The 26,236-nt window shown below is 41.4% G+C and overlaps 1 protein-coding gene across 2 annotated transcripts; it reads right to left on the reverse strand.

Moving 5' to 3' along the window:
• Window position 1: 1 nt before the first annotated feature.
• Window positions 2-25,975, reverse strand: LOC100552281 (lens fiber membrane intrinsic protein). Of its 2 annotated transcripts, none has more exons than XM_008117301.3 (6): window positions 25,837-25,975; window positions 17,833-19,236; window positions 8,172-8,359; window positions 3,984-4,148; window positions 2,596-2,730; window positions 2-557 (listed from the first exon to the last, which is right to left on the reverse strand). In XM_008117301.3, exons 2-6 carry the CDS (start codon window positions 19,203-19,205, stop codon window positions 496-498), a joined length of 1,923 nt encoding a protein of 640 aa, XP_008115508.2. In that variant the 5' UTR covers window positions 19,206-19,236; window positions 25,837-25,975; the 3' UTR covers window positions 2-495. The 2 variants fall into 2 exon arrangements, with proteins under 2 accessions (XP_008115508.2, XP_008115510.1); XM_008117303.3 differs by lacking the exon at window positions 25,837-25,975 and adding an exon at window positions 13,059-13,171 and having other exon boundaries at window positions 17,833-17,945.
• Window positions 25,976-26,236: the final 261 nt, after the last annotated feature.

Consider the following 26,236-nt stretch of genomic DNA (forward strand, 5'->3'; position numbering starts at 1 on the left):
GTTTTAAAAAATGTTTTATTTAAGTTTTTTGAAACTTAACATTTAAATAATGAACCTGAAAAATTACAATCATATGGGGCTGATGTCAACATTTTTAAAAATAACTCAAAGTGTTGTGCTTCCAGTTATCTTTCTATGCCGTCATATTCATTTTTATTCTGGGGAGGCTCCTTCTCCAAGCACTTCATATGCAGAGCTGATAAAGCAATCCTGTAAGGTCAGTATTATTGTTCATGTATTCCAGACAAGGGGATAGAGGGGAGTAACAAAATCACCCAGTGAGTACAAAGGCAGAGATGAAATTAAAATCCTGGACCACCAGACAATGCTGTTTGTCTTCACACTACACCAGAAAACAGATCAAGGGAGGTGTTTGTCTGTAAACATTATAGTCTTGATTGGTCAGTGTTTTTTTCGGAAGTATTTCCACCCCTTTCCACGTCCCTGGTTTTTCAGATGCAATTGATACATCCTGTTTCAGTGCATTCTATAAAGTTAGCAGACGCCAGCTAAGCGCTGGCATTTGTGAATCTTGTATGCACACATGTAAAAAATACCTGCAGATCAGAAGGTGAGATATAAAACAGAAAGGTGTAAAAGGTTATACTCTTTTCACACTGGAAATAATTCTGTAGCATCACATGAAAAATTGTAAAGCAAGTACAGGGGCTAGTATACTGTCTAACAGGGGTCCTCAAACTTTTAAAGCAAAGGGCACAATCCTTCAGACTGTTGAGGGGCTGAATTATCATTTGAAAAGAAATACGAACAAATTCCTATGCACATTGCATATGTCTTATTTGTAGTGCAATATAACAATAACAATTAAAGAACAATACAATATTTAAAAATGAAAACAATTTTAACCAACATAAACCTATTAGGATTTCAATGGAAAGTGTGGGCCTGCTTCTGGCCAATGAGATAGTCAAGTTAATTAGGATTGTTGTTGTTGTTGTGTGCCTTCAAGTCATTTCAGACTTTGGGCGAGCCTAAGTCTAAAATTATTTATTTATTTATTTATTTACTACCTTTATTTACTACATTTATATCCCACCCTTCACACCCCAAAGGGGACTCAGAGCAGCTGTATGTACATACAATATATTATATTATTAGCATAGCAAAATCTTAGCATTATATATTACTATATTGAACTATACCACTATACAGTAGAGTCTCACTAATCCAAGCCTTGCTTATCCAAGCCTCTGGATTATCCAAGCCATTTTTGTAGTCAATGTTTTAATATATTGTGATATTTTGGTGCTAAATTCATAAATAGAGTAATTACAACATAACATTACTGCGTATTGAACTACCTTTTCTGTCAAACTTGTTGTATAACATAATGTTTTGGTGCTTAATTTGTAAAATCATAACCTAATTTGATGTTTAATAGGCTTTTTCTTAATCCCTCCTTATTATCCAAGATATTCGCTTGTCCAAGCTTCTGCTGGTCCGTTTAGCTTGGATAAGTGAGACTCTACTGTACTGTAATATTATATGTAATATATAATATATAATTAATATTATTCTATGGTATTATATATTGTATAACATTATAATATTTTTATCAATATTATATGTATATACAATATATTATATTATTAAAACTGATATAAAAATATTATATTATAAAACTGAGGGTGGGGGCCAGGTAAATGACCTTGGAGGGCTGCATCCGGCCCCCGGGCCTTAGTTTGGGACCCTTGCTGTATAATAATAATAAATAATAATATAAACTTTATTTATAACCCGCCTCTATCTCCCCAAGGGGACTCGGAGTGGTTCACATGGGAACCGAGCCCAAGAATCAACTAATAAAACAAAACACTATAACAGCAAAGATAGTTAAACAATAAAAACATGCATAAAATACATCAGCGGGTGTCAGGACAATAGATGGAACTATTAATAATTGCAAGGGCAGGCATGTGTAAAAACGCATGACAATAAAATTAGGGATATAATTAAAGTGCTGGAGATTAAGGCAGGTTTTTTTGTGTCAGGAGCAACGGGAATTGCTTCTGGAGTGAGAGAATTGGCCGTCTGCAAGGACGTTGCCCAGGGGACACCCGGATGTTTTTGATGTTTTGCCATCCTTGTGGGAGGCTTCTCTCATGTCCCCGCATGGAGCTGGAGCTGATAGAGGGAGCTCATCCGTGCTCTCCCCGGGTGGGATTCGAACATGGCAGCTTTCAGGTCAGCAACCCAACCTTCAAGTCACGAGGCTTTTATCCCCTAGGCCACCGGAGGCTCTGATTAAGGCAGTAAACAATTAAGATGGTGACAAAAACTGACCTATTGTTCGAAGACACATTGGAACATCCAAGTCTTCAAATTTTTGTGAAATGTGGCTAGGGTGGGAGCTAATCTAATCATTTTGTTTATATTTTAACTTTTGCTCACAAAATGCCCACATTAATAAAAATCACCAATTCCTTTGATTTCTACGGTTTTGTCATTTCTACGGTTTTGTCTGTGTCCCAGATGGAATGGGCAATAGTCAGGCTTTCATTTCAACTTTGGAAGGGCTAGCTAGTGCTAATGTGCTCAAGACTGTTTCTCAAGAGTGGAAAGCACCAATATTACCTGCAAAGAAAGTCAACAAGAGAGAAACCCAACCCAAGATGTAGGACCAGGAGAAGCGCCAGTCGCCAAACCGTTTGCCCAGGAAGTTGACGGTGACTCCGGTGTAAAGCCCCATGGCTAGAATTACGAACAGAGCTGGGTTGGATGGTGGGAGAGAGAGAAGAATGTTAAGAACAGAGAAGGAGGTGGTTTAGTCTTCAGAACAATGGAAATCATCATGGTATCCAAGATTGGATCAGGTTGTCAATTTAGGATCATCCCAATCCTGCCTGGAACATTACTGTTGGATGAAATTCAACAGCTGAATATGCTGGCGGCAACAACAACAACAACAACAACAACAACAACAACAACAACAACTTTATTTTTATATCCCGCCCCATCTCCCCGGAGGGACTCGGAGCGGCTTACATGGGGCCATGCCCGACTACAATACAATAACAGCAATAAAACAATAAAACAAGATCGGCAAGAAAACAATGTTGCATCAATAAAAACATAACATCAATAAACACTTATAAAAGTCAGCGCACGGCATAAAATGGATAAAAACAGGGCTAAAAACACGGAGCTGGGCCAAGGGAAAAACTTCAGCGTGGTAGAGGTAGTTTCACAGTTTAAAAATCAATAAAGTGCAAAATAATCGTGGCCAGGCAACCTATTATTACATGGGCAGGAACTCATTGGCTACCGAACTAAGAGCAACCTTAGTTTTACACAAAAAGTGTTGGCCATTCGTGAGAAGATGGAAGCTGAGAGCTGACACATTAATGCCATTAACAAAATCCAAACTTAAAATTTACTGTGGACAAGACACTTGTTTTACTTACCCCTGTCCTCGTTCAAACCTTACCTTAGGATATTACTAATTGTAACCTTTTTACTCTGTATGTGTACACTTATCTGGGCCGGGCTGTGGCGCAGGCTGTTGAGCAACCAGATGCAGCCAGCTGCAACAAATCACTCTGACCAAGAGGTCATGAGTTCGAGGTCAGCTCGGAGCCCCGCGTTTGTCTTGTCTTTGTTCTATGTTAAGGCATTGAATGTTTGCCTTATATGTGTAATGTGATCCACCCTGATTCCCCTTCGGGGTGAGAAGGGCGGAATATAAATACTGTAAATAAATAAATAAATAAATAAATTATCTAGGAGCGGGTTATTAGGCCGCAGGTCTGGATGTTTTGTATCTTTACATGGTTTTATTGTACGTATGCGTAAGTGTGTACGTATTGTATGTTTTACATGTTTTGATATGGTCAAAAGTGACTAATCAATAAAGAATTGTATTGTAACTCATTGGTTACCTGGTTCAGAACAACTATTTTAGGCTGTTTGCATGGTTTGAGCTGCTTTAGAAAAGAGGCAACTCACAAGAAAAAGGCACTTACCAGACACAAAGAACAGGATGCCAGCCACAAAGGACCTATTGAAGCGCTGAGAAGTGGAAAGCTGGGCGAAAGAGAGAATCCCCGTAATGACGCCAGCAAAGCAAGTGAGGGCAGAAAGGATCATGAAGGCCCGGATGGAGTTCCAGTAGACTGAAGGGAATAAGACTGAGAGAGCAGCTCACTGAGAGGTGACGGAAGGTTGAGAGAAACACTCTTTCATTAGGCACCTCCTCCACTAGACACTAAAGTACACAGAAATCTATAATACGTGTAAAGATACAGTTGTCCTATTACTAACTAATATACAGAATAGAACAATGGTAACAGACAAATTATAATCCTTACAGGATCATGAGTAATACACAAATACAAACTGTTTACAGCATTACATCAAACATTATATTCACGTTTGTATGTTTTTTCAGTAACAAATAAGTATGTTCAATAACTGAGTACAACACTTTAAATTCCAGTATTGTCCCACGTAGATAAACGTCTTAGAAATGCTTGGTCAAAGGAGTAAACAACTGTATATTGTGGTTCACACTTTAGATAAATTTATCATAGTCCCATGTAAGTTAATGTTTTGGAGATGCGCAAAAGGAATGTAAACCATAAAGGAATGTAGAACAAAGGAATGTAGAAACAACAAGGATTCCCGGGTATTTTTTAACCCTTGTTTCTGGATCAAAATCCCTTCTTCAGGTAGCTTCTGAAGGTTCTTTCAAGCGTTTGTTGTAGACTTTTCTGCAGCTTTTGTAAATTCCACTAAGGAGTTGGTGGCTCTGCTGTAGCACTTCAATTGTGGATCATGATCAGAGCCGGCCCTAGGTAATTTTCAAGTGTAGGCGAACAGAATTTTGGCGCCCCCCCCCCCCCCCCCAACCAATCACTGAAAAATAAAAGCATTGAATAAGCGAAAATGTTGGATAATAAGGAGGGATTAAGGAAAAGCCTAAATAAAGAACAACACTCTGAAAACAGGGGAAATCCAGACAGGGCCAGCTAACACCTCCCAACCAAGGATGCCTATTAAACATCAAATTACATTAAGATTTTACCAATTAAGCACCAAAACATCACGTTTTATAACAAATCAACAGAAAAAGCAGTTCACTACATGGTAATGTTATGTAGGAATTACTGTATTTGCGAATTTGGCACCAAACATTGAACAGGGATATAGGGCAGTGTGGACTTAGATAATCCAGATAGCCTCCGGTATTTAAAAAAACTCTAAAATCAGGACAATAAATAAAGAACAACACTCTGAAAACAGGAGAAATCCAGACACTCGTTCTCGCCAGGAAGGTGTTCGGGGCTTTGGGGAGCAGAGAAGCGGTGCCCCCAACAAGATGGTGCCACAGGCAACTGCCTAGTTGGCCTGGTGGTTGAACTGCCTCTGATCATGATCCTACTGCCTTCCACAAATGGAAGTTTGTATTTGTGTATTACTCATGCGCCTGTAAGGATTATAATTTGTCTATTACCATTGTTCTATTCTGTATATTAGTTAGTAATAGGACAACTGTATCTTTACACCTCCTCCACTAGAGTCAGAGCTTCTAGAGTGGAGATGCTATTGCATAAACCCATTATTCCAGTGCAGTTGTTCAAACACTGATAGCACCAACATACTAAGATGGGAACCCTCGCTATTGCACATCACTGGTTTTTTGCAAATGCAACCACTTGCCAAGTTGTAGTCATATTTGTGCATAGGCCCTCTTGTATGTCTGCTGCTTAGCAATTTTCCAAAATATTTTAAAAACAATTTCCAGTTAAGGTTATGTTTTTAAAAACAAATAAAATTTACAATCAAAAAATGGCAAGAGAGAGAGCAACTTCCTGACATCATTTCAGTCCTGCTATGCTGGCACAGAAGTGGAATGGGCTCATCGCACCAGGTAAGTGATAGAATTTGGTACAATTGGCAATTATTGGCAGGTATTTTTTTCTTCAATAGTGGGGAATAGGTCAATCATAGGGAGAAGGTCAGATCAGCAGTTGTATGTGCATGGCACTTCAACCACAGTTTACTTCCTTCATGCAATAAAGTCCTATATTGTGGCAGAACTGTCTACATTTCCTAAGCAGTAAACTGCCCCGCCCCACTTCACTGGCTTTTAAAACATTCACCAAGTCAACAGATACTATGCTACCCTATGTTGCAGTTTTTGAAACATTAATGTTTTATGTTTTTGTCAAATATGTTCTGTTGTTGTTTCTGGCTTGTCCCTGTTGTGAGCCGCCCCGAGTCCCTTCGGGGAGATGGGGTGGGATATAAAAATAAAGTTTATTATTATTATTATTTTATTATGACACAGCAAACAAGATAGATATGCTGGATTTCATATCACAAAATCACAAGTCGAACACTTCCCAAGTGTCTAGGACTGTGTGATGTATTTTCGGATTATTATTATTATTATTATTATTATTATTATTATTATTATTATTATTAATTCTGTCTTCCTTTGGCTTAAAAGTAGCCAGAATAGTTACTTTTTGTTGTCTTTTTTTAAAGCAATCTAAAAACCAGAAACTCAACCCTATGACAGAAAACAAACTCCTTCTGTCACCCTTATTCCAAACTCAGCATCCACAACGGAGCATAAGCCAGAACTTGAATCATGTAATCAATATTTAAGGAAGCCATAAAGTAAAAAGTAATTGAAAAGGTGCAATTCCATTGGAAAAGGAGTAACATCAGCTTTGATCAATAACAATAACAAATAACAATGATAACATATCCTGAATTATGTTCTACTTTGTAAGGTGATTTCAATATCTTTGTGGCTATTTGGACAAAGGAATTCAAAACAATCCACCTCTCTGGAGTTTCCTTAAGGTCCAACCTCCTGATGACAAGAGCACTGGTTACGATCTCAAATTTAGTTTAGTTGTGGCCTCTCCATTCTATCCATTCTAAGAAGATGAAATGCCTTTCTCAAGGCGTAAGGTAAAGGTAAAGCTTTGCCCTGACGTTAAGTCCAGTCATGTCTTACTCTGGGGGTTGGTGCTCATCTCCATTTCTAAGCCAAAGAGCCAGCGTTGTCCGTAGACACCTCCAAGGTCATGTGGCCAGCATGACTGCATGGAGCGCCGTTACCTTCCCGCTGGAGCAGTACCTATTGATCAACTCACATTTGCATGTTTTCGAACTGCTAGGTTGGCAGAAGCTGCAGCTAACAGCGGGCGCTCATTCCGCTCCCTGGATTCGAACCTGGGACGTTTCGGTCTGCAAGTTCAGCAGCTCAGCACTTTAACACACTGTGCCACTGGAGCTAGCAATAAGAGGTTGAAAACTAAAATGTAATTGTACTTTTAGCCCTACCTTTTGCTACTGGGGCAGTACTTTATTACTACGCAAAGAACTATTGTGAAATTAACTCCAGCCTTGGGTCTGAAAATGTCCTCCACTCATTGCTTTTAAGCAGTGTTGCCCTAGGGTTACATGAAGCCTCCGAGCTGAATGCTTTTTTTTTTGTGGTCCTTAGCTCCTTCAGATTCCCAGAGTGCCCTTGTTCTCTCCAAAAATAAATGAAGTCTGTCCTACAGCCTCCAAGATGAGTAATTCATGAGAGACCGGGCTGTGGCGCAGGCTGGAAAGCAAGCCAGCTGCAACAAATCAACAAATCACTCTGACCAAGAGGTCATGAGTTCCAGGCCAGCCTGCGTCTTGTCTCTGTCTCTGTTCTATGTCATGGCATTGAATGTTTGCGTTTGTGTGTGCAATGTGATCCGTCCTGAGTCCCCTTCGGGGTGAGAAGGGCGGAATATAAATGCTGTAAATAAAATAAATAATAAATTCATTTAAATACACTCCATAAGCCCTGCGGTCCTATTTAATTCCAATAAAATGTTTGTTACAAAACCAGTAATGATGCTCTGGGCACTTCTAATTTTACTTTTTGCTTCTTTGAGCATTTTGGGCAGTCTGCATTTGGGGCAGAAAACTGGCTCCCGGATCTGCTACAGTTGCCCATCTCTTCTCGAAAGCATGACATACTTTTAAGAATTAGGATATGATTCTTTTCCCAATGATTGTCCTATTCAACACATCCGGAAGGTTGCTGTTTAGTAAAGCCTGCCCCAGTGAATTCTGGGAGTTGTAGCCCAAAAGTAAGCATCCCGAGTTCAAGTCTTGGCTCCCTTTTGCACCCCCTTCTCCAAGCTTCCTCTTACCGAACTTCTCCATCTGCATGTAGCATTTTCCGGGGAAGCAATACCTCCAGAGGCCCTGGTGAGCAAAGGTGCCAGCGACCCGGTACTGCATCCAATAGTCGGTCACTGTGGACACCACCAGGAGAACGTTCCCGACAGAGGCACAGAGCAAGCCTCCTCCCATGAAGCTGTACATCCCTGCCTTAATTCTGAGGAAGCAATGGAAGAAATGCAAGGGTTAGTGGAAAGGTGGGAGCAATTACTGTATATACTCGAGTATAAGCCTAGTTTTTCAGCCCTCTTTTTAAGACTTAAAAAGCCCCCCTTGGCTTATACTCGGGTGAGGGTCCTGGTTGGCTTATATTTGGGTCAGTTTATACTCGAGAATATATGGTACATTTATTATTTTTCTCTATTATTATTGGTATGACTACATTTATTATTTTTCTCTATTATTGTTGCTACTATTACATTTATTTTACTCTATTTTTATTATTAATAATAATACATTTATTATTTCACTCTGATATTATTATTATTATTATTATTTTATTATGACACAGCAAACAAAGTAGATATGCTGGATTTCGTATCACAAAATCACAAGTTGAACACTTCCCAAGTGTCTAGGACTGTGTGATGTATTTTCGGATGATGCGTGCAGATCTCAGTAGGGTGGCCTTTATTATTATTGCATTTATTATTTTCCTGTATTTATTATTACTTGTATTATTTTCCTGTATTTATTATTATTATTACATGTATTATTTTACTCTATTATTATTAAAAGGATACATAAGCACATTTACATTGAAGAAGATGGGAATGATTTGATCAGAGTTGGACAGTCTTATCTTAAATTTGAGCTTTATGTAAATATTCAAAAACATTTAACCTACTGATGCCTCAATTAATGTAGCGCGGGCTGTGGCGCAAGCTGTTGAGCAACCAGCTGCAACAAATCACTCTGACCAAGAGGTCATGAGTTCGAGGCCAGCTCGGAGGCCTGTGTTTGTCTTGTCTTTGTTCTATGTTAAGGCATTGAATGTTTGCCTTATATGTGTAATGTGATCCGCCCTGAGTCCCCTTCGGGGTGAGGGCAGCAGAATATAAATACTGCAAATAAATAAATAAATAAATTAATAATTTTATTGGTATCTATTTTTATTTCTGAAATTTACCACCCTCGGCTTATACTGGAGTCAATGTTTTCCCAGTTTTTTCGTGGTTAAATTAGGTGCCTCGGCTTATATTCGGGTCGGCTTATACTCGAGTATATACGGTAAGTTGGCAGGGCTGCCATTTCAGATTTCCTTAAAGCTCAAGGCAACAGATGAGAGTAATAATAATTAGTAGGAAGCATGACAACAGCCCAAAATATTCAGAATTGGCAGCAAAAGTCAGTGCCTTCCAACATTAGTACAATAATTCATCAAATAATTGAGTGTGTTGCCTTTGTTATGGTTTATTCCAATGGAGTTTGGTGATACTGATATTATGGGACAATTAATCTATTCTGAGTCCAGACATTAAAGCAAGGGTGGGCAATTGTAGGAAGGCAGAGATCACATTAACCCCCTCTGGGAGAACTTGGGAGAGCCACACTCCCATCCCATCCTCCAAAAAATTAAATTCCTTTTAAAACAGCAAGTGAACAAGAAGTGACTTCTGCTGACGTCCTTGTTTAAAGAAAAGGCAACTCCTGGGACTAAAGTGGACCAGCTGGTGCCAAACATATAGTAAAAACACCCCTATACCCCTAGAAAGCTTTGTGGTGCCACTGGGAAACAAAAACGACAGCCCGAGGACATACACATGGCCGACAGGGCACATTTGCTCACTACTGCTTTGATGGAACTATTGCAGGTTGTGAAACTATTTTTTTTTTTAGGGGGGGGGGGACACTTCAGCACTATGGAGAGCGCCTTTGAAGTCTGAACTAAGACTTTGAAATAATTCAGTCTGACATTGAATCTCCTCCTAGACAGAAGAGATGAACTGGTTTATTGTGTCCTATTTTTGACCTCCCTCCTTCTCCTTTTGTGTAGAGAGATAGGGAACCAGGCAGTGGAACCAGAGAGCCTGAGAGGAAAATCAGATTTAGGTAGTTTTGTGCACTAAACCTTCCGAGATATCCACAAAGGAAGATAAGACACAACTCGACAACAGTACACGTGGAAAAGACCTTGAAACAAGTTAAACATGAGCCTACAATGTGATGCGGCTGCTAAAAAAAGCCAATGGGATTCTGGCCTGCATAAACAGGGGTATAGCGTCTAGATCCAGGGAAGTCATGCTCCCCCTCTATTCTGCCTTGGTCAGACCACACCTGGAATACTGCGTCCAATTTTGGGCACCGCAGATGAAGGGAGATGTTGACAAGCTGGAAAGCGTCCAGAGGAGGGCGACTAAAATGATTAAGGGTCTGGAGAACAAGCCCTATGAGGAGCGGCTTAAAGAACTGGGCATGTTTAGCCTGCAGAAGAGAAGGCTAAGAGGAGACATGATAGCCATGTACAAATATGTGAAAGGAAGTCACAGGGAGGAGGGAGCCAGCTTGTTTTCTGCTGCCCTGCAGACTAGGACACGGAACAATGGCTTCAAACTACAGGAAAGGAGATTCCACCTGAACATCAGGAAGAACTTCCTCACTGTGAGAGCTGTTCGGCAGTGGAACTCTCTCCCCCGGACTGTGGTGGAGGCTCCTTCTTTGAAGGCTTTTAAGCAGAGGCTGGATGGCCATCTGTCAGGGGTGCTTTGAACGCGATTTCCTGCTACTTGGCAAGGGGTTGGACTGGATGGCCCATAAGGTCTCTTCCAACTCTACTATTCTACGATTCTAACTGTTCTCTCCAGCATTATACTGCCACTGTAATTTGAGGTCCCATTGAACTGTCCCAGATGATTAATTCAACCCATCCTTTATGAAGCCCCCTTGAACTTAAGGAAGTAACCATCCTACAAGTTTTTTGAACTACAAGGGCATTCCAGTCGTGAATTTCTAGAGGAATGCTCAGCACTGTTTAGTTCTATCTATATAGTTCATTTTGGCTAGATCATGCTTTGGATGATGGGGAGTGTGGGTTCTCCAAGTCTTCCAACTTCCATCATTTCTTATCATTGCAACTAGCAAAGTACCCAGAAGACACACAATCTCATCTGATTTCAGAAGTAAACAAAGGCAGTTGTTTTGGCACCAGACTCACCACAGAAAAATGTTTGTTTCTCTCCTTGTCCCTTTGTCATTATGTCATTCAGAAGAAAACAAAGGCTACTGCACTTGGATAGGAGACTGGCAATGAATACCAAAATACTACAGGTATTGTAGAAGCAATGCGGCTGGTCAGAATTTGCATTGCTGGGCTAGATAGACTGATGGCTTGACTCAATGTAAGGCTGCTCCTTATGTTCCTCACCACTGCTTGCTCTTACAAGAGCTGCAATCCAAAGGCCAAACAACTGGAAGGTCAAATGTTTCCCACCCCTTTTCCATGTACAGTAGAGTCTCACTTATCCAACACTCGCTTATCCAACGTTCTGGATTATCCAACACATTTTTGTAGTCAATGTTTTCAATAAATCATGATATTTTGGTGCTAAATTTGTAAATACAGTAATTACCACATAGCATTATTTCGTATTGAACTACTTTTTCTGTCAAATTTGTTGTATAACATGAGGTTTGGGGGTGCTTAATTTGTAAAATCATAACCTATTTTGATGTTTAATAGGCTTTTTCTTAATCTCTCCTTATTATCCAACATATTTGCTTATCCAACGTCCTGCCGGCCCATTTATGTTGGATAAGTGAGACTCTACTGTATTTGTTGTGTACATTCTGTTACCTTAACATAGGGTTCTCAGAAAGGGAATTACATCTTGATCTTAGAATGAGAGAGGGTGATTTCCAGGCCAGTGAGCAGGGATTCCAACCTTGGTCTCCCAACATCTTAGGCTGAATCTACACTTCCAAATAATGCAATTCGAACTGCATGATATGGGCCTAAATTGAACATAATGCAATTCGAACTGCATTATTTGGTACAGTAGATTCAACCAGAATCTGACAAACTATAGCTCACTGGCCCTTCTATGTATTGATACCCTGTTTCCCCGAAAATAAGACATCCCTGAAAAATAAGACCTAGTAGAAGTTTTGCTGAATTGCTAATATAAGGCCTCCCCCCGAAAGTAAGACCTAGCAAAGTTTTTGTTTGGAAGCATGCCCAGTGCCTGCCAAACAGAACACCAGAGCATGCAGGATTGGTAAATGTACATACCAGTTGTACATGGAAATAATGGTAGTAACAAGAATTTCTTGATAGGATTCACAGTTTGTCTGGTTATGTTGGTTTGTGATGACAATTACTGTACAGTATATAATAAATGTTCATTTTTTTTTGTTCAACAATAAATGTGAATTCTTCTTCATGGAAAAATAAGACATCTCCTGAAAATAAGACCGAGCGCATCTTTGGGAGCAAAAATTAATATAAGACATGTCTTATTTTTGGGGAAACACGGTAGCACATTGTATGTCCAGCTGTCTCTATGAACACTTTGAATTAATAGCTTTGAGCAGGAATTTGAATCCTGGTCTCTCAGTATCCTCGTCCAACACTCAAACAAAACAATATTGGTACTTTTATGTATTCATAGCACATTGTAAGTCCAACTACAGGCAGTCCCCGAGTAACAAACATCCAAGTGTATATGCAGCCAACTTTCTATAGCTCTCATCCATGTCAATGTTTCAAGTGTGGTTTGACCCTGTTCTGACTTACAAGCAAATTCAACTTGGGGACTGCCTGTACAACATTTATTCAAAGCACATTGTATTTCCAACAATCCCACCTATCCCCACCACTTCTCCTTTCTTTGGCTTCCAACTGGTGATAAGAGTCTTACCTGGACACCCTGGAAGTCACCGGTTTTGTGTTCTGGACTCCCTACAATCTGTCTCCAAGCCCGTCCAATTATGACATCTGTTGCTGAGTACATTCAAAGCTCTCCATGCCTAACTGAAAGCAGAAGGTTAGGTGTGTGCGAAACACAGCAGGGAGGTTGCTTCCAACAGGCAAATATGCACCGACAGCAGAGCATTCTCTGGAGGCAACGAAAGCTGCTGACTCTCCAATCCTGGGGGCAGCCAGGCTTCCATAAAGGCACCCAGCGACAGTAAAACCCCATGCTGGTCAATTGACTTGCTTAGGGGTCAGTCGACTCATCCAGAAAGGGGATTTGAGCTGCCACCTTCCATTGCTGCATTGTTAGGAACACCAGAGCCGGCAACTTCCACATCTCTTGGGACTACAACTCCCATTAGCCCCAGCCCACCATGATGCTTGGGACTCAAGAGTGTAGCTGCCATGGGGCATTTTGCTCTGACTAAATAAAAAATCTGTGCTCCCACCATCATCTTTTCCTTGAGGCCCCAACATTCTAGTTTCTGCATCCAATGAATAAGAACAGGTAAAGTGACAAATATTACAAGTAGACACCTGCCTAGCCTATGTGTTCACATGTTACTTACATAGATACCTGCTAGTGTATGATTAGAGAGGAGAATGTACTTGGATGACTCTGAAAACCAGGGGTGAGATTCTGCAGGCCTTCACAAAGGACAAACTTATTGGATAATCTATAGACTGACTCTTTCATGGCAAGTGAAATATATTTTAATTTTAGTATTTCTCCTACTGATTTTTATTTATGAATTTATGCTGTTACTTCTGACTCTTTCAAATCTTTTTTTGTGATTCTTGCTTGGAATTGTTGACATTTTTTCCAACTAATGCTTGTCAGATGCCAGCTTAAACCTTTGTTAGAAAGTGGGGTACATAAAAGCTAAAAGCAAGTAATCATTTTTAAAGAATCAAAATATAGGATATAAGCAGTATATTCTGCAATGTGCATTTTAAATATTTGTTTACAACAAATGATGCAGAGCTCAATTCAGCCACAGGAGGTCACCAACGCACCGGATTTCATGGGATCACTTTCTAGGAATTCATTGCTTATCGAAAGCCCCATCTACACTGCCATATAAAAAAATCCAGATTATCTACTTTAAACTGGATTATTTGGCAATGTAGATCCAGCCTAAGACAAGATATGGTTTCCAAACAGAGATTTAACCAAGAGTGCATTTAGTATTACTATTATTTGATACACAAGATTAGTACACAGCAAACAAGATCACTATGCTGGCTGTGATATTGGATCATACGTTGGACACTTCCCAAGTGTCTAGGACTATGTGATGTATCAGCGAATAATACATGCAGATCCAAGTTGGGTGGCCTTTTGCAGCTGACAGATGGTAATTGCTGATTGTTTTTAAGTGTTGGTCAAGGTCTTCAGGCACTGCACCCAGTATGCTGATCACCACCACCTTAACTGGCTTGTGCCAGAGTCTATTATTATTATTATTATTATTATTATTATTATTATTATTATTATTATTATTAGAAACACAACAAGATGAGTCCACAGCAGACACTCTGCTGGCTGTTGTATAGGATCACATGTCGGACACTTCCCAAGTGTCTAGGACTGTGTGATGTATCAGCGAATAATGCATGCAGATCCCAGCTGGCAGATGGTAATTTTGTCAGCGCCAATTGTGTTTAAGTGCAGGCCAAGGTCTTTAGGCACTGCACCCAGTGTGCCAATCACCACTGGGACCACCTTGACTGGCTTGTGCCAGAGTCTTTCTAATTCGATCTTTAAATCCTCATATCATGTCAACCTTTCCAGTTGTTTCTCCTCAATCATTATTATTATTATTATTATTATTATTATTATTATTATTATTATTAGACACACAACAAGATTAACCACTGAATGGCTATCAGCCCCCTCCCAGTAGCCTCAGATCAAGGAAAAGCTCCATGAAAACCACCACTCCTCTAAATGTACCTCCAGAAACAGAAAGAATATCCCTGTGAGCAGCAAAATAAGGCAATCCCAACTGGATGGTCCCCCGGGGCAAACCAAGAATGGGCAACTTGGAAGTCTCTGAACAGACTCAGAAGTGGCGTGGGCAGATCAAAAGACAACCTGGCAAAATGGCACTACCAAGAAGAATCCTCCACCTTGTGCAACTGTGAAGCAGAACAAACAACTCAGCATCTGTATGCTTGCCCAGTGTCTTGCCTCATGCACAGAGGAAGAGCTATTGCTTAAAGCTACAGTCAATGCAGTTTCTGTTGTCCGTTTTTGGTCTAAAACTATTTTGATCCCCTTATTTTATCAGTTTTAAACTTATTTATTTGACACAAAATAAATAATGGAATGTGCTCTTTACGTCTACCTCTCTTGGTCCAGAGCCTTGTTAATCTCAAGGGTCTAAGCATCAAGTGGCTTAGGAGGATAGTTTTTCCATCTTTCATATTACATCTATTATCTTTATTTCTCCATTCAAATAAAAAGAAAAGCTAGAAACAACTCAAAGAAAAAGGCAGTCATACCATGTTGTTCAAGAAGCAACTGACTGCTTAATAAGTGCCACCTTTATTGCCAATAACAAACAAGAAAACCTCATGTACTTAAATATAAACCATGACATCTTTATAGTTGTGGTTTGAAAGGAAAAAAAGTTAAGCCCAAAGAAATTGGGGTGGTTTAACTACATAACTTCAAAGTGCAAATCCCCACAACAGGATTTATCTTCAAGGCACCCCGGGTTCACTACATGACAATATGTAGGGTTTCCTAGTTTTTATAGAGTCTCAACACTGAGCCCACCAATTCAATAACTGTTAAGGTTAACTATCTAAATTGTCAGCAATACAAATTAACAAATCTTACAAGTGACTGGCACATGTGATTGATGCAAAGTGAAATTCCCAAGATGATACCGATGTGCTGGAGGAGGCACCTTTTCAAAATATTTGAGTGTAAGATAAAACTCAAGGTTGAAACTAAGGGAGAAAGTGAAACTAGAATCCTCCTGTGCATGTCTTAGCTTTAGATTCTCTCTTATGTGAAGTGTTCAAATATGCGACACTTCCCCACTCTAAAATAGCACAATCTCAGTGCTTTGGCATCATGTGATTGATATGTTTTGAACTTCCCAAACACCAAAAATGCTACAAATGTCAATTAACATCTAACACCAATATTAATATCTCTGTCAACAAGTGAAACCAAAAGAGGTTTAGAAGAAATGCTGCAATTAAAATTAAAGACAAACAGAATCAACACCTTAATCCTTCAAAATAGGATCAGGCACAAAATGCAAAGGACCTCTTCACACAGTCCTAAATTCAGCGGCGGGGTTTTTGTCTTTTTGCCGCGGAATCTGCCGTTCTCATCACACTCCAGAAAAGTACTTCCAGGGTGGCTCCGTGGGTGAACCGGGGGAAAAAAACCTGGAGCAACGGGAGATTCCCCATCTTTCCATTGGGAAAAGATGGGATGAGTTGTCTTAAATAGGCTTCCCCCCACATGATGAGGTAGTGGGGAAGCCGGGACGGTGTGGGGCACAGGGCGACAGGTCTCCGCACCCCCTGGACGGATGTCACTGGGATCGCTGGAATCCGTGATGATCCTGGCCGATTCCAGCAGTGAGTGTGACAATGTGGAAAATAAGACACTTTGGTAGAATCCTACCAATGAATTATGAGTGTGAACTGCATTGGCCATTTGTCAAGTTAAGCAATGGTCTCATTTTAGCAGTACGAGAACTAAAAGGCCACTGGGATCCACTGTAGTGGGGATGCAGCCTCCTCTTCCCTCAAAATTGCACATTTCTACTTTCGTGCACTTTTCAAGGAGCTGAGACACTTTCAGCTGTCCAGATATTTTGGCCTACAATCCCAGCAATCCCTTACCACTCCCCACAACAGCTGAGAGTTCTGACAGTTGTAGTCTAAAGCAGTGGTTCCCAACCTTTGGGCCTCCTGGTGTTTTGGACTTCAGCTCCCACACTTCCTAATAGCTGGTAAGCTGGCTGGGATTTCTGGGAGTTGAAGTCCAAAACACTGGGAGACCCAAAGGTTAGGAACTATTGATCTAAGGCAAACATGTGGCATTCCAGGTGTTTGGACTTCAACTCCCAGAATTCCTGGCCAGTGGACAAGCTGGCTAGGGCTTCTAGGAGTTGGAGGCCCAAATTTGGAGAGCCACAAGTTTGACACCTCTGGTATAAAGCGTATTTTGAGGAGAAAGGATATGCCACTAGGATGTTCTCTTCTACACCATAAAGGAGTAAGGCAGGTAAAGAGTTGTTGAATGGAAACTCCCAGAGTGCCTTGTGGAACAGACCATGACAAATTTGCTAAATCTAAAATGTTGTACAGGCTTTTAAGCTATCTGAAACAAGGCAGTGATGTGCAAACACACTGCTTCATGCTGTTGACCTTTGTTCTTATCAGTACAAATTGCTTGGGTTTTCAAGCAAAGTTAGATATAAGTTGATCCCACTTCCAAGGAAATGATCACTCTGCTTTTGAAAGAATGGTGTCTTGTTCCTAGATTCCAAAGCGGAATCCTCCCATGACAGATACCCAGGAACAAACCATTCAAAGCAACAAAGGTCATTATGTCAAGTGATCTTCACAGTTCTGTCATAGTTCTGTCTTCATACTTCTGTCTAAGGAGTTTGATAGCATAGATCAAACTCCTTAGATAACCCAACCTGACATACTTCTTATTTTTTCTTCTAGTTCCCTCCTACCCAATTTTTGAAGCTTTCGACTCCTCTCCAGCTACACTTTTCGAAGACTGCTCCTCGTCGCTGTCTTTGGACAACTCCATGTCCGTTTCGATGATCAGATCTGTGGACTCCTCGGAGCTGGATTTCCCGGGGAGGTCAGAAGAAAGACCCTTGAGGTAGCTGGCAAACCCACCATTCTTGCTCTGATCTGCACGAGAATCAGCAATCTTTGCTGTGCTGGATTTGGGATCTTTCGAGCAAGATCCAAAAAGAAGAGAGGTGCTTGGCTTCGATTTGGGTGGATTGGGAGACGGAGAATATTCACTATCCCATTCTTCACTGGCTTTGTGGGCATCCCCCTGGTTCTTCTGAGGGGCCGGATGAGAAACGCTGGCCTGAGGTGCAGAACTTGCTTTTTTGCTCTTATAATCCAAGTCCCAGTCTTCACCTGCTTGAATCAATGATGGTTTGGCTGGATTGGTATCTGCTGCCTTACTGGCAGAGCTTGTTGCCTCTGGCTTGCTGTGGTTCCTCGGCCACTCCACTTTGACATCATCTTGACGTCGTTTGGCTTCTGGGGCGTCCCATGGCATCTTTCGAGAACCCCACTCCTGGTTCCTTCTTCCGCCACCAGAATTTGAGCCAAATGGGGAACCTTCCCTTCCCCAGCCCTTTGACCCGGTGTTCCAGGAGCCTGGCTCAGAGCTGCCTTGTCTCCGGTCCCCCCAAGACCTTCCTCTACTGGGCCACTTGCCTTGCCAGCTGTTACCTCGGTCTGCTCCTTCCTGTCTTTGGTTCTCCATCCAGCCTGTTGTGGATTCCCTGCTTCTCCAGACGTTTCCTGGCTGAGGCTGGGCAAAGCCAGGCCCGCCTTTCCCATCGCCTTGACGGGTGACAACATAACGTTGTCCACTATTTTGGTTCCCGAGGACTCCAGCACTCAACACTGCCTGGTTAACAAAGCTTCCCTGAGTTGCTCCCAAACAATTGGCACCTGCAACGGGATGTGGGACTGTGGCATAGGAGGGCATGGTGCCACACTGGGAATGGTGGCAGCAACTGCAGGAACTCACGACGTGTTGAGTAGCTGGATAGGGGTATGTGGAGAATGGCCCTTGCCCAGCCTGGGTGGGTACAGAGGGCAGGGCATTCTGGGCACTCTGGGCCCCCTTAGCGGCACTGTTGAGCAGAAAATAGAGGACATCCAGGCGAACAGGAACCGTATAGGAGGAGAGATTACTGGGGGACACGGAAGAGGTTGACGCCCGGCCCAGGGAAAAGGGCTGCAGGTCAGAAGAGGCGGAAGTGGCGAGTTCTGTGGAAGAGGAACTAGATGACAACAACACCGGCCTCTTCTCTGGAGAACTGAAATGGCTTGCCTGCTTGTCAGCCATGGGGAAGTCCTTGAGGGTTATGTTACAAGTCCTGGGGAGAGAACAAAGGACAAAACAGGGTGAACAAGAGAGAAGGGTTGAAGGAGTCTCCATTGTTTCCTAGACATCTTTCCTACAAAAAAAAAATACCAGTTTACCGTATATACTCGAGTATAAGACGACCCGAATATAAGCCAAGGCACCTAATTTTGCCACAAAAAAAACTGGGAAGACATTGACTCCAGTATGAGCTGAGAGTGGTAAATTTCAGAAATAAAAATAGATACCAATTACATCAATTGAGCCATCGGTAGGTTAAATGTTTTTGAATATTTACATAAAGCTCTAATTTAAGATAAGATTGTCCAACTCTGATCAAATCATTATTCCCATCTTCTTCAATGTAAATTATTTATTTATTTATTTATTTACAGCATTTATATTCCGCCCTTCTCACTCCGAAGGGGACTCAGGGCGGATCACATTACACATATAGGCAAACATTCAATGCCTTTTAACATAGAACAAAGACAAGACAAATATAGGCTCCGAGCAGGCCTCGAACTCATGACCTCCTGGTCAGAGTGATTCATTGCAGCTGGTTGCAGCTGCGCCACAGCCCGGGCTTATGTATCCTTTTAATAATAATAGAGTAAAATAATGCATGTAATAATAATAATAATAAATACAGGAAAACAATACACGTAGTAATAAATAGAGTAAAATAATAAATATAATATTAATAAGATCAGAGTGAAATAATAAATGTATTAATAATAACAATAACAACAACAACAACAATAATAATAATAGAGTAAAATAGATGTAATAGTAGCAACAATAATAGAGAAAAATAATAAATGTAATAATACCAATATTAATAGAGAAAAATAATAAATGTACCATATATTCTCGAGTATCAGCTGACCCAAATATAAGCCAATCAGGACCCTCACCCGAGTATAAGCCGAGGGGGGCTTTTTCAGTCTTAAAAAGAGGGCTGAAAAACTAGGCTTATACTCAAGTATATACAGTATATCATTCTATTATTACTACTACTACTACTACTACTACTATTATTACCTCAAAGATTAAGATCATCTGGGGAGGCCCTGCTATCGGTCCTGCCTGTTTTGCAAGCGCGGCTGGCAGGGACGAGATACAGGGCCTTCTCGGTGGCGGCCCCTCGGCTGTGGAACTTCCTCCCTAGCAATATAAGATTGGCCTCCTAGCCTTCTCGGACGGCATGACTATTAAGTTTTGATGTTATTGTTTAGCTTTAATTTTGTAAAATTTTTAATACGTTGGATATGTGTTTTATATGTGCTGGACAAGTGCCTGTGTAAGCCTCTTTGAGTCCCCTTTGAGGTTGATAATGGTGGGCTACAAATGTGGCAAATAAAATAAAGAAATAATAAATATTACTATTTATTTACTTTTCTCCTACGAATGGGACTCAAAGAGGCATACATAAGACCACAACAGGTACATAATACAGTAGAGTCTCACTTATCCAACATTCTGGATTATCCAATGCATTTTTGTAGTCAATGTTTTCAATACATCGTGATATTTTGGTGCTAAATTTGTTAATACAGTAATTACTACATAGCATTACCGCGTGTTGAACTACTTTTTGTGTCAAATTTGTTGTATAACATGATGTTTTGGTGCTTAATTTGTAAAATCATAACCTAATTTGATGTTTAATAGGCTTTTCCTTAATCCCTCCTTATTATCCAACATATTCACTTATCCAACATTCTGCCGACCCGTTTATGTTGGATAAGTGAGACTCTACTGTACATACTACATAACCTCTCATCCCACAACCTAACATATAAACAATAAAACACACATCGCATACAGTGTTCCCTCACTACTTTGCGGTTCACTTTTCGCGGATTTGCTGTTTCGCAGTTTTTCTATAAACTCTAAAAGACTATTATAACTCATAAAAATTACAATTTAGAGCCTAAGGAAAGGAGGAAGGAGAAGCCAAAGGGAGAGAAAAGGAGCCCAAGCGGCAACAGGAGGAGAAAGAGGTGATTTATCAACTCATGATTGGTTGAGAAAGACTTAAAATAGTGTATAACGACTAAAATAATGTATACATATTAAAATAAATATAGTGTCCTTACTTAGCGGATTTTCACTTATTGCGGGTGGTCCTGGAACCTAAGCCCAGCAATAAGTGAGGGAATACTATAAAACCAAATTACAAAAATATAAATAAGCATAAAAAATAAGCATTATCAGTTTAAAAAACTTCTACACCTCTGGCCACTGAGGCTATCTTAACATCAAAACATAAGCCGAACAGTTCAGAGCACCATAACTCTGGCTATATAAGCCTTGAGGTTGTGAGGTCTGTTGGAAACTAAGCAAGTGGGGATTATATATCTGCGGAATGATGTCCAGTGTGGAAGGAAGAACTCGCTCACAGTATCCCAGTGATTCCAGCCATGAAGGCCTTTGACAATGCAACAAAATAATTGCAGGACTAAATCTTACATTAGCCCTACCACTGAAGTCAACTGAATTGAACAGGGACACCCCAAGTCCTAATGAGTTTTAGAAAGAAAGTGAAGACCTGGCTATGCGAGCAAGCATTCAAAGAACAAGTTTCGTTGGCTTCGACTCGGTCTGGACTAAGGTTTATGTACAATGTTTTGTGGATGAATGGCTCAAGTATTTTGTATTATTTTAAATCTGTATTTAATTGCTTATGTTTTATTCTTTTGTATTGTTGTGTGTTGGCATTGAATTCTGCCAGTTTTATAAGCCGCCCGGAGTCCCTTCGGGTGAGAAGAGCGGGATAGAAATAATAGAAATAAATAATAATAAATAAAATAATGATTTCAATACCGACTACTCAAGGAAGGACTAAAACTGGATTGAGTCCTGTGATGTAAATAATAAACTTCGTCACCCACAGAAAACTCAAGATATGTTCACATCACATTAGAGACCTTGCAGGGGCTTTGAAACATTATCTGATGCTCCAAAGAAAGCGGCCTGGGGCATTGAAGTCCAAAACGCCTGAAGGGCCCAAGTTGGCCCATGCCTGACTGTAGAATTAATGCAGTATGATGCCATATTAACTGCCATGGGTCAAGCCTATGGAATCCTGGGATATATCATTCGCCGAGGCACCAGCAAACTACAAATCTCTGCCAAAGGACTTGTAAAACTGTAATGGGATTCCATAGCTGTAGAAATAATGCAGTTTGACACTTTTAAGTGCCTTGGCTCCAGGCTCTGGGGCTCTGGGAGTTGTAGTTTTCCCAGGTCTTTAGCCTTCTTGCCAAACTACAACTCCAGGGATTCCATAGCTATATAAATAATGCAGTTTGACACCACCTTAGTTCCAGGCTATAGGACTCTGGGGGTTGTAGTTTTACAAGGTCTTTAGGCTTCTTGTCAAACTACAACTCCCAGGATTCCATAACTGTAGAAATAATGCAGTTTGACACCACTCTGAACTGCCCTGGCAAAAGGCTATGGAGCCCTGGGGGTTGTAGTTTTACAAAGTCGACTCTTTAGCCTTCTCGTCAAACTACATCTCCCAGGATTCCATAGCTGTCGGAATAATGCAGTTGGACACTTTTAAGTGCCCTGGCTCCAAGCTATGGAGCCCTGGGAGTTGTAGCTTTACCAGATTTTTAGCCTTCTCGTCAAACTACAACTGTAGAAAGCTGTAGAAATAATGCAGTTTGACACCACCTTAGTTCCAGGCTATGGGACCCTGGGAGTTGTAGTTTTACAAGGCTTTTAGCCTTGTCATCAAACTACATCTCCCAGGATTCCATAGCTGTAGAAATAATGCAGTTTGACACCAGTTTGACACCACCTTAGTTCCAGGCTATGGGACCCTGGGAGTTGTAGTTTTACAAGGCTTTTAACCTTCTCGTCAAACTACAACTCCAAGGATTCCATAGCTGTAGAAATAATGTAGTTTGACACCACTCTGAACTGCCCTGGCACAAGACTATGGAGCCCTGGGGGTTGTAGTTTTACAAAGTCAACTCTTTAGCCTCCTCATCAAACTACATCTCCCAGGATTCCATAGCTGTAGGAATAATGCAGTTTGACACTTTTAAGTGCCCTGGCTACAGGCTATGGAGCCCTGGGAGTTGTAGCTTTACCAGGTTTTTAGCCTTCTCATCAAACTACAACTCCCAGGATTCCATAGCTGTAGAAATAATGCAGTTTGGCACCACCTTAGTTCCAGGCTATGGGACCCTGGAAGTTGTAGTTTTACAAAGCTTTTAGCCTTCTCGTCAAACTACAACTCCCAGGATTCCATAGCTGTAGAAATAATGCAGTTTGGCACCACCTTAGTTCCAGGCTATGGGACCCTGGAAGTTGTAGTTTTACAAAGCTTTTAGCCTTCTCGTCAAACTACAACTCCCAGGATTCCATAGCTGTAGAAATAATGCAGTTTGGCACCACCTCAGTTCCAGGCTATGGGACCCTGGGAGTTGTAGTTTTACAAAGCTTTTAGCCTTCTCGTCAAACTACAACTCCCAGGATTCCATAGCTGTAGAAATAATGCAGTTTGGCACCACCTTAGTTCCAGGCTATGGGACCCTGGGAGTTGTAGTTTTACAAAGTCAACTCTTTAGCCTTCTCGTCAAACTACAACTCCCAGGATTCCATAGCTGTAGGAATAATGCAGTTTGACACTTTTAAGTGCCCTGGCTACAGGCTATGGAGCCCTGGGAGTTGTAGCTTTACCAGGTTTTTAGCCTTCTCATCAAACTACAACTCCCAGGATTCCATAGCTGTAGAAATAATGCAGTTTGGCACCACCTTAGTTCCAGGCTATGGGACCCTGGAAGTTGTAGTTTTACAAAGCTTTTAGCCTTCTCGTCAAACTACAACTCCCAGGATTCCATAGCTGTAGAAATAATGCAGTTTGGCACCACCTTAGTTCCAGGCTATGGGACCCTGGAAGTTGTAGTTTTACAAAGCTTTTAGCCTTCTCGTCAAACTACAACTCCCAGGATTCCATAGCTGTAGAAATAATGCAGTTTGGCACCACCTTAGTTCCAGGCTATGGGACCCTGGAAGTTGTAGTTTTACAAAGCTTTTAGCCTTCTCGTCAAACTACAACTCCCAGTATTCCATAGCTGTAGAAATAATGCAGTTTGGCACCACCTCAGTTCCAGGCTATGGGACCCTGGGAGTTGTAGTTTTACAAAGCTTTTAGCCTTCTCGTCAAACTACAACTCCCAGGATTCCATAGCTGTAGAAATAATGCAGTTTGGCACCACCTTAGTTCCAGGCTATGGGACCCTGGGAGTTGTAGTTTTACAAAGTCAACTCTTTAGCCTTCTCGTCAAACTACAACTCCCAGGATTCCATAGCTGTAGGAATAATGCAGTTTGACACTTTTAAGTGCCCTGGCTACAGGCTATGGAGCCCTGGGAGTTGTAGCTTTACCAGGTTTTTAGCCTTCTCATCAAACTACAACTCCCAGGATTCCATAGCTGTAGAAATAATGCAGTTTGGCACCACCTTAGTTCCAGGCTATGGGACCCTGGAAGTTGTAGTTTTACAAAGCTTTTAGCCTTCTCGTCAAACTACAACTCCCAGGATTCCATAGCTGTAGAAATAATGCAGTTTGGCACCACCTTAGTTCCAGGCTATGGGACCCTGGAAGTTGTAGTTTTACAAAGCTTTTAGCCTTCTCGTCAAACTACAACTCCCAGGATTCCATAGCTGTAGAAATAATGCAGTTTGGCACCACCTCAGTTCCAGGCTATGGGACCCTGGGAGTTGTAGTTTTACAAAGCTTTTAGCCTTCTCGTCAAACTACAACTCCCAGGATTCCATAGCTGTAGAAATAATGCAGTTTGGCACCACCTTAGTTCCAGGCTATGGGACCCTGGGAGTTGTAGTTTTACAAAGTCAACTCTTTAGCCTTCTCGTCAAACTACAACTCCCAGGATTCCATAGCTGTAGGAATAATGCAGTTTGACACTTTTAAGTGCCCTGGCTACAGGCTATGGAGCCCTGGGAGTTGTAGCTTTACCAGGTTTTTAGCCTTCTCATCAAACTACAACTCCCAGGATTCCATAGCTGTAGAAATAATGCAGTTTGGCACCACCTTAGTTCCAGGCTATGGGACCCTGGAAGTTGTAGTTTTACAAAGCTTTTAGCCTTCTCGTCAAACTACAACTCCCAGGATTCCATAGCTGTAGAAATAATGCAGTTTGGCACCACCTTAGTTCCAGGCTATGGGACCCTGGAAGTTGTAGTTTTACAAAGCTTTTAGCCTTCTCGTCAAACTACAACTCCCAGGATTCCATAGCTGTAGAAATAATGCAGTTTGGCACCACCTTAGTTCCAGGCTATGGGACCCTGGGAGTTGTAGTTTTACAAAGTCAACTCTTTAGCCTTCTCGTCAAACTACAACTCCCAGGATTCCATAGCTGTAGGAATAATGCAGTTTGACACTTTTAAGTGCCCTGGTTCCAGACTATGGAGCCCTGGAGGTTCTAGTTTTACCAGGTTTTTAGCCTTCTCGTCAAACTACAACTCCCAGGGCTGAGTCAGGGCAGTGCAGATGCACCCCATGATTTGACACCCCCAAAAGAGAAAGAAACTGGTGTTTTAGTGCTGGATGATAGAGCCATATATTTACAGTTAAGGGAGGCGCCTCTTCCCCGCAGCCAACCGCTTTACCGACCAGCCACGAGCTCTTCCACGCCTCCAGCGCCCGCGCCCAAACAAGGACCGCGCATGCGCATGCGCCTTGCGTTTTGGAGGGGACGAGCAGTGGGCGGGGCTCCCGCTGCAAGTGGGCGGGGCGCAGAGGCGTTCCTCTTCTGTCCTTCAGTACAAGGCGGCCGGCCGCCGAATAGTGGGCGGGGCCTCACCCCCGAAGGGGCGGAGCCTCCATTGGAGTCCAGTGGAAGGAGGGTGGGCTTGGAGATCTGCAATAAAGGTCTGTATATTTGGAGAGATACAGTTGAAAGGATTTAGATTCACCCATCTTTTGTCATTACTAAACTTGCCTTCCACAAACTTTCATTATTATTATT

The sequence above is a fragment of the Anolis carolinensis genome, unplaced genomic scaffold (genome assembly GCF_035594765.1).
Source record: "Anolis carolinensis isolate JA03-04 unplaced genomic scaffold, rAnoCar3.1.pri scaffold_10, whole genome shotgun sequence".
NCBI lineage: Eukaryota > Metazoa > Chordata > Lepidosauria > Squamata > Dactyloidae > Anolis > Anolis carolinensis.

Excerpts from the sequence above, each read along its gene's own strand:
- LOC100552281 (XM_008117301.3), bottom strand. The coding sequence starts at position 19,205 with ATGGCTGACAAGCAGGCAAGCCATTTCAGTTCTCCAGAGAAGAGGCCG. Across the intron at positions 2,731-3,983 it reads CATCCTGTTCTTTGTGTCTG|CTCTGTTCGTAATTCTAGCC; the intron begins GTAAGTGCCTTT and ends CATCCAACCCAG. Across the intron at positions 558-2,595 it reads CTTGTTGACTTTCTTTGCAG|GTATTTTTTACATGTGTGCA; the intron begins GTAATATTGGTG and ends TCTGATCTGCAG.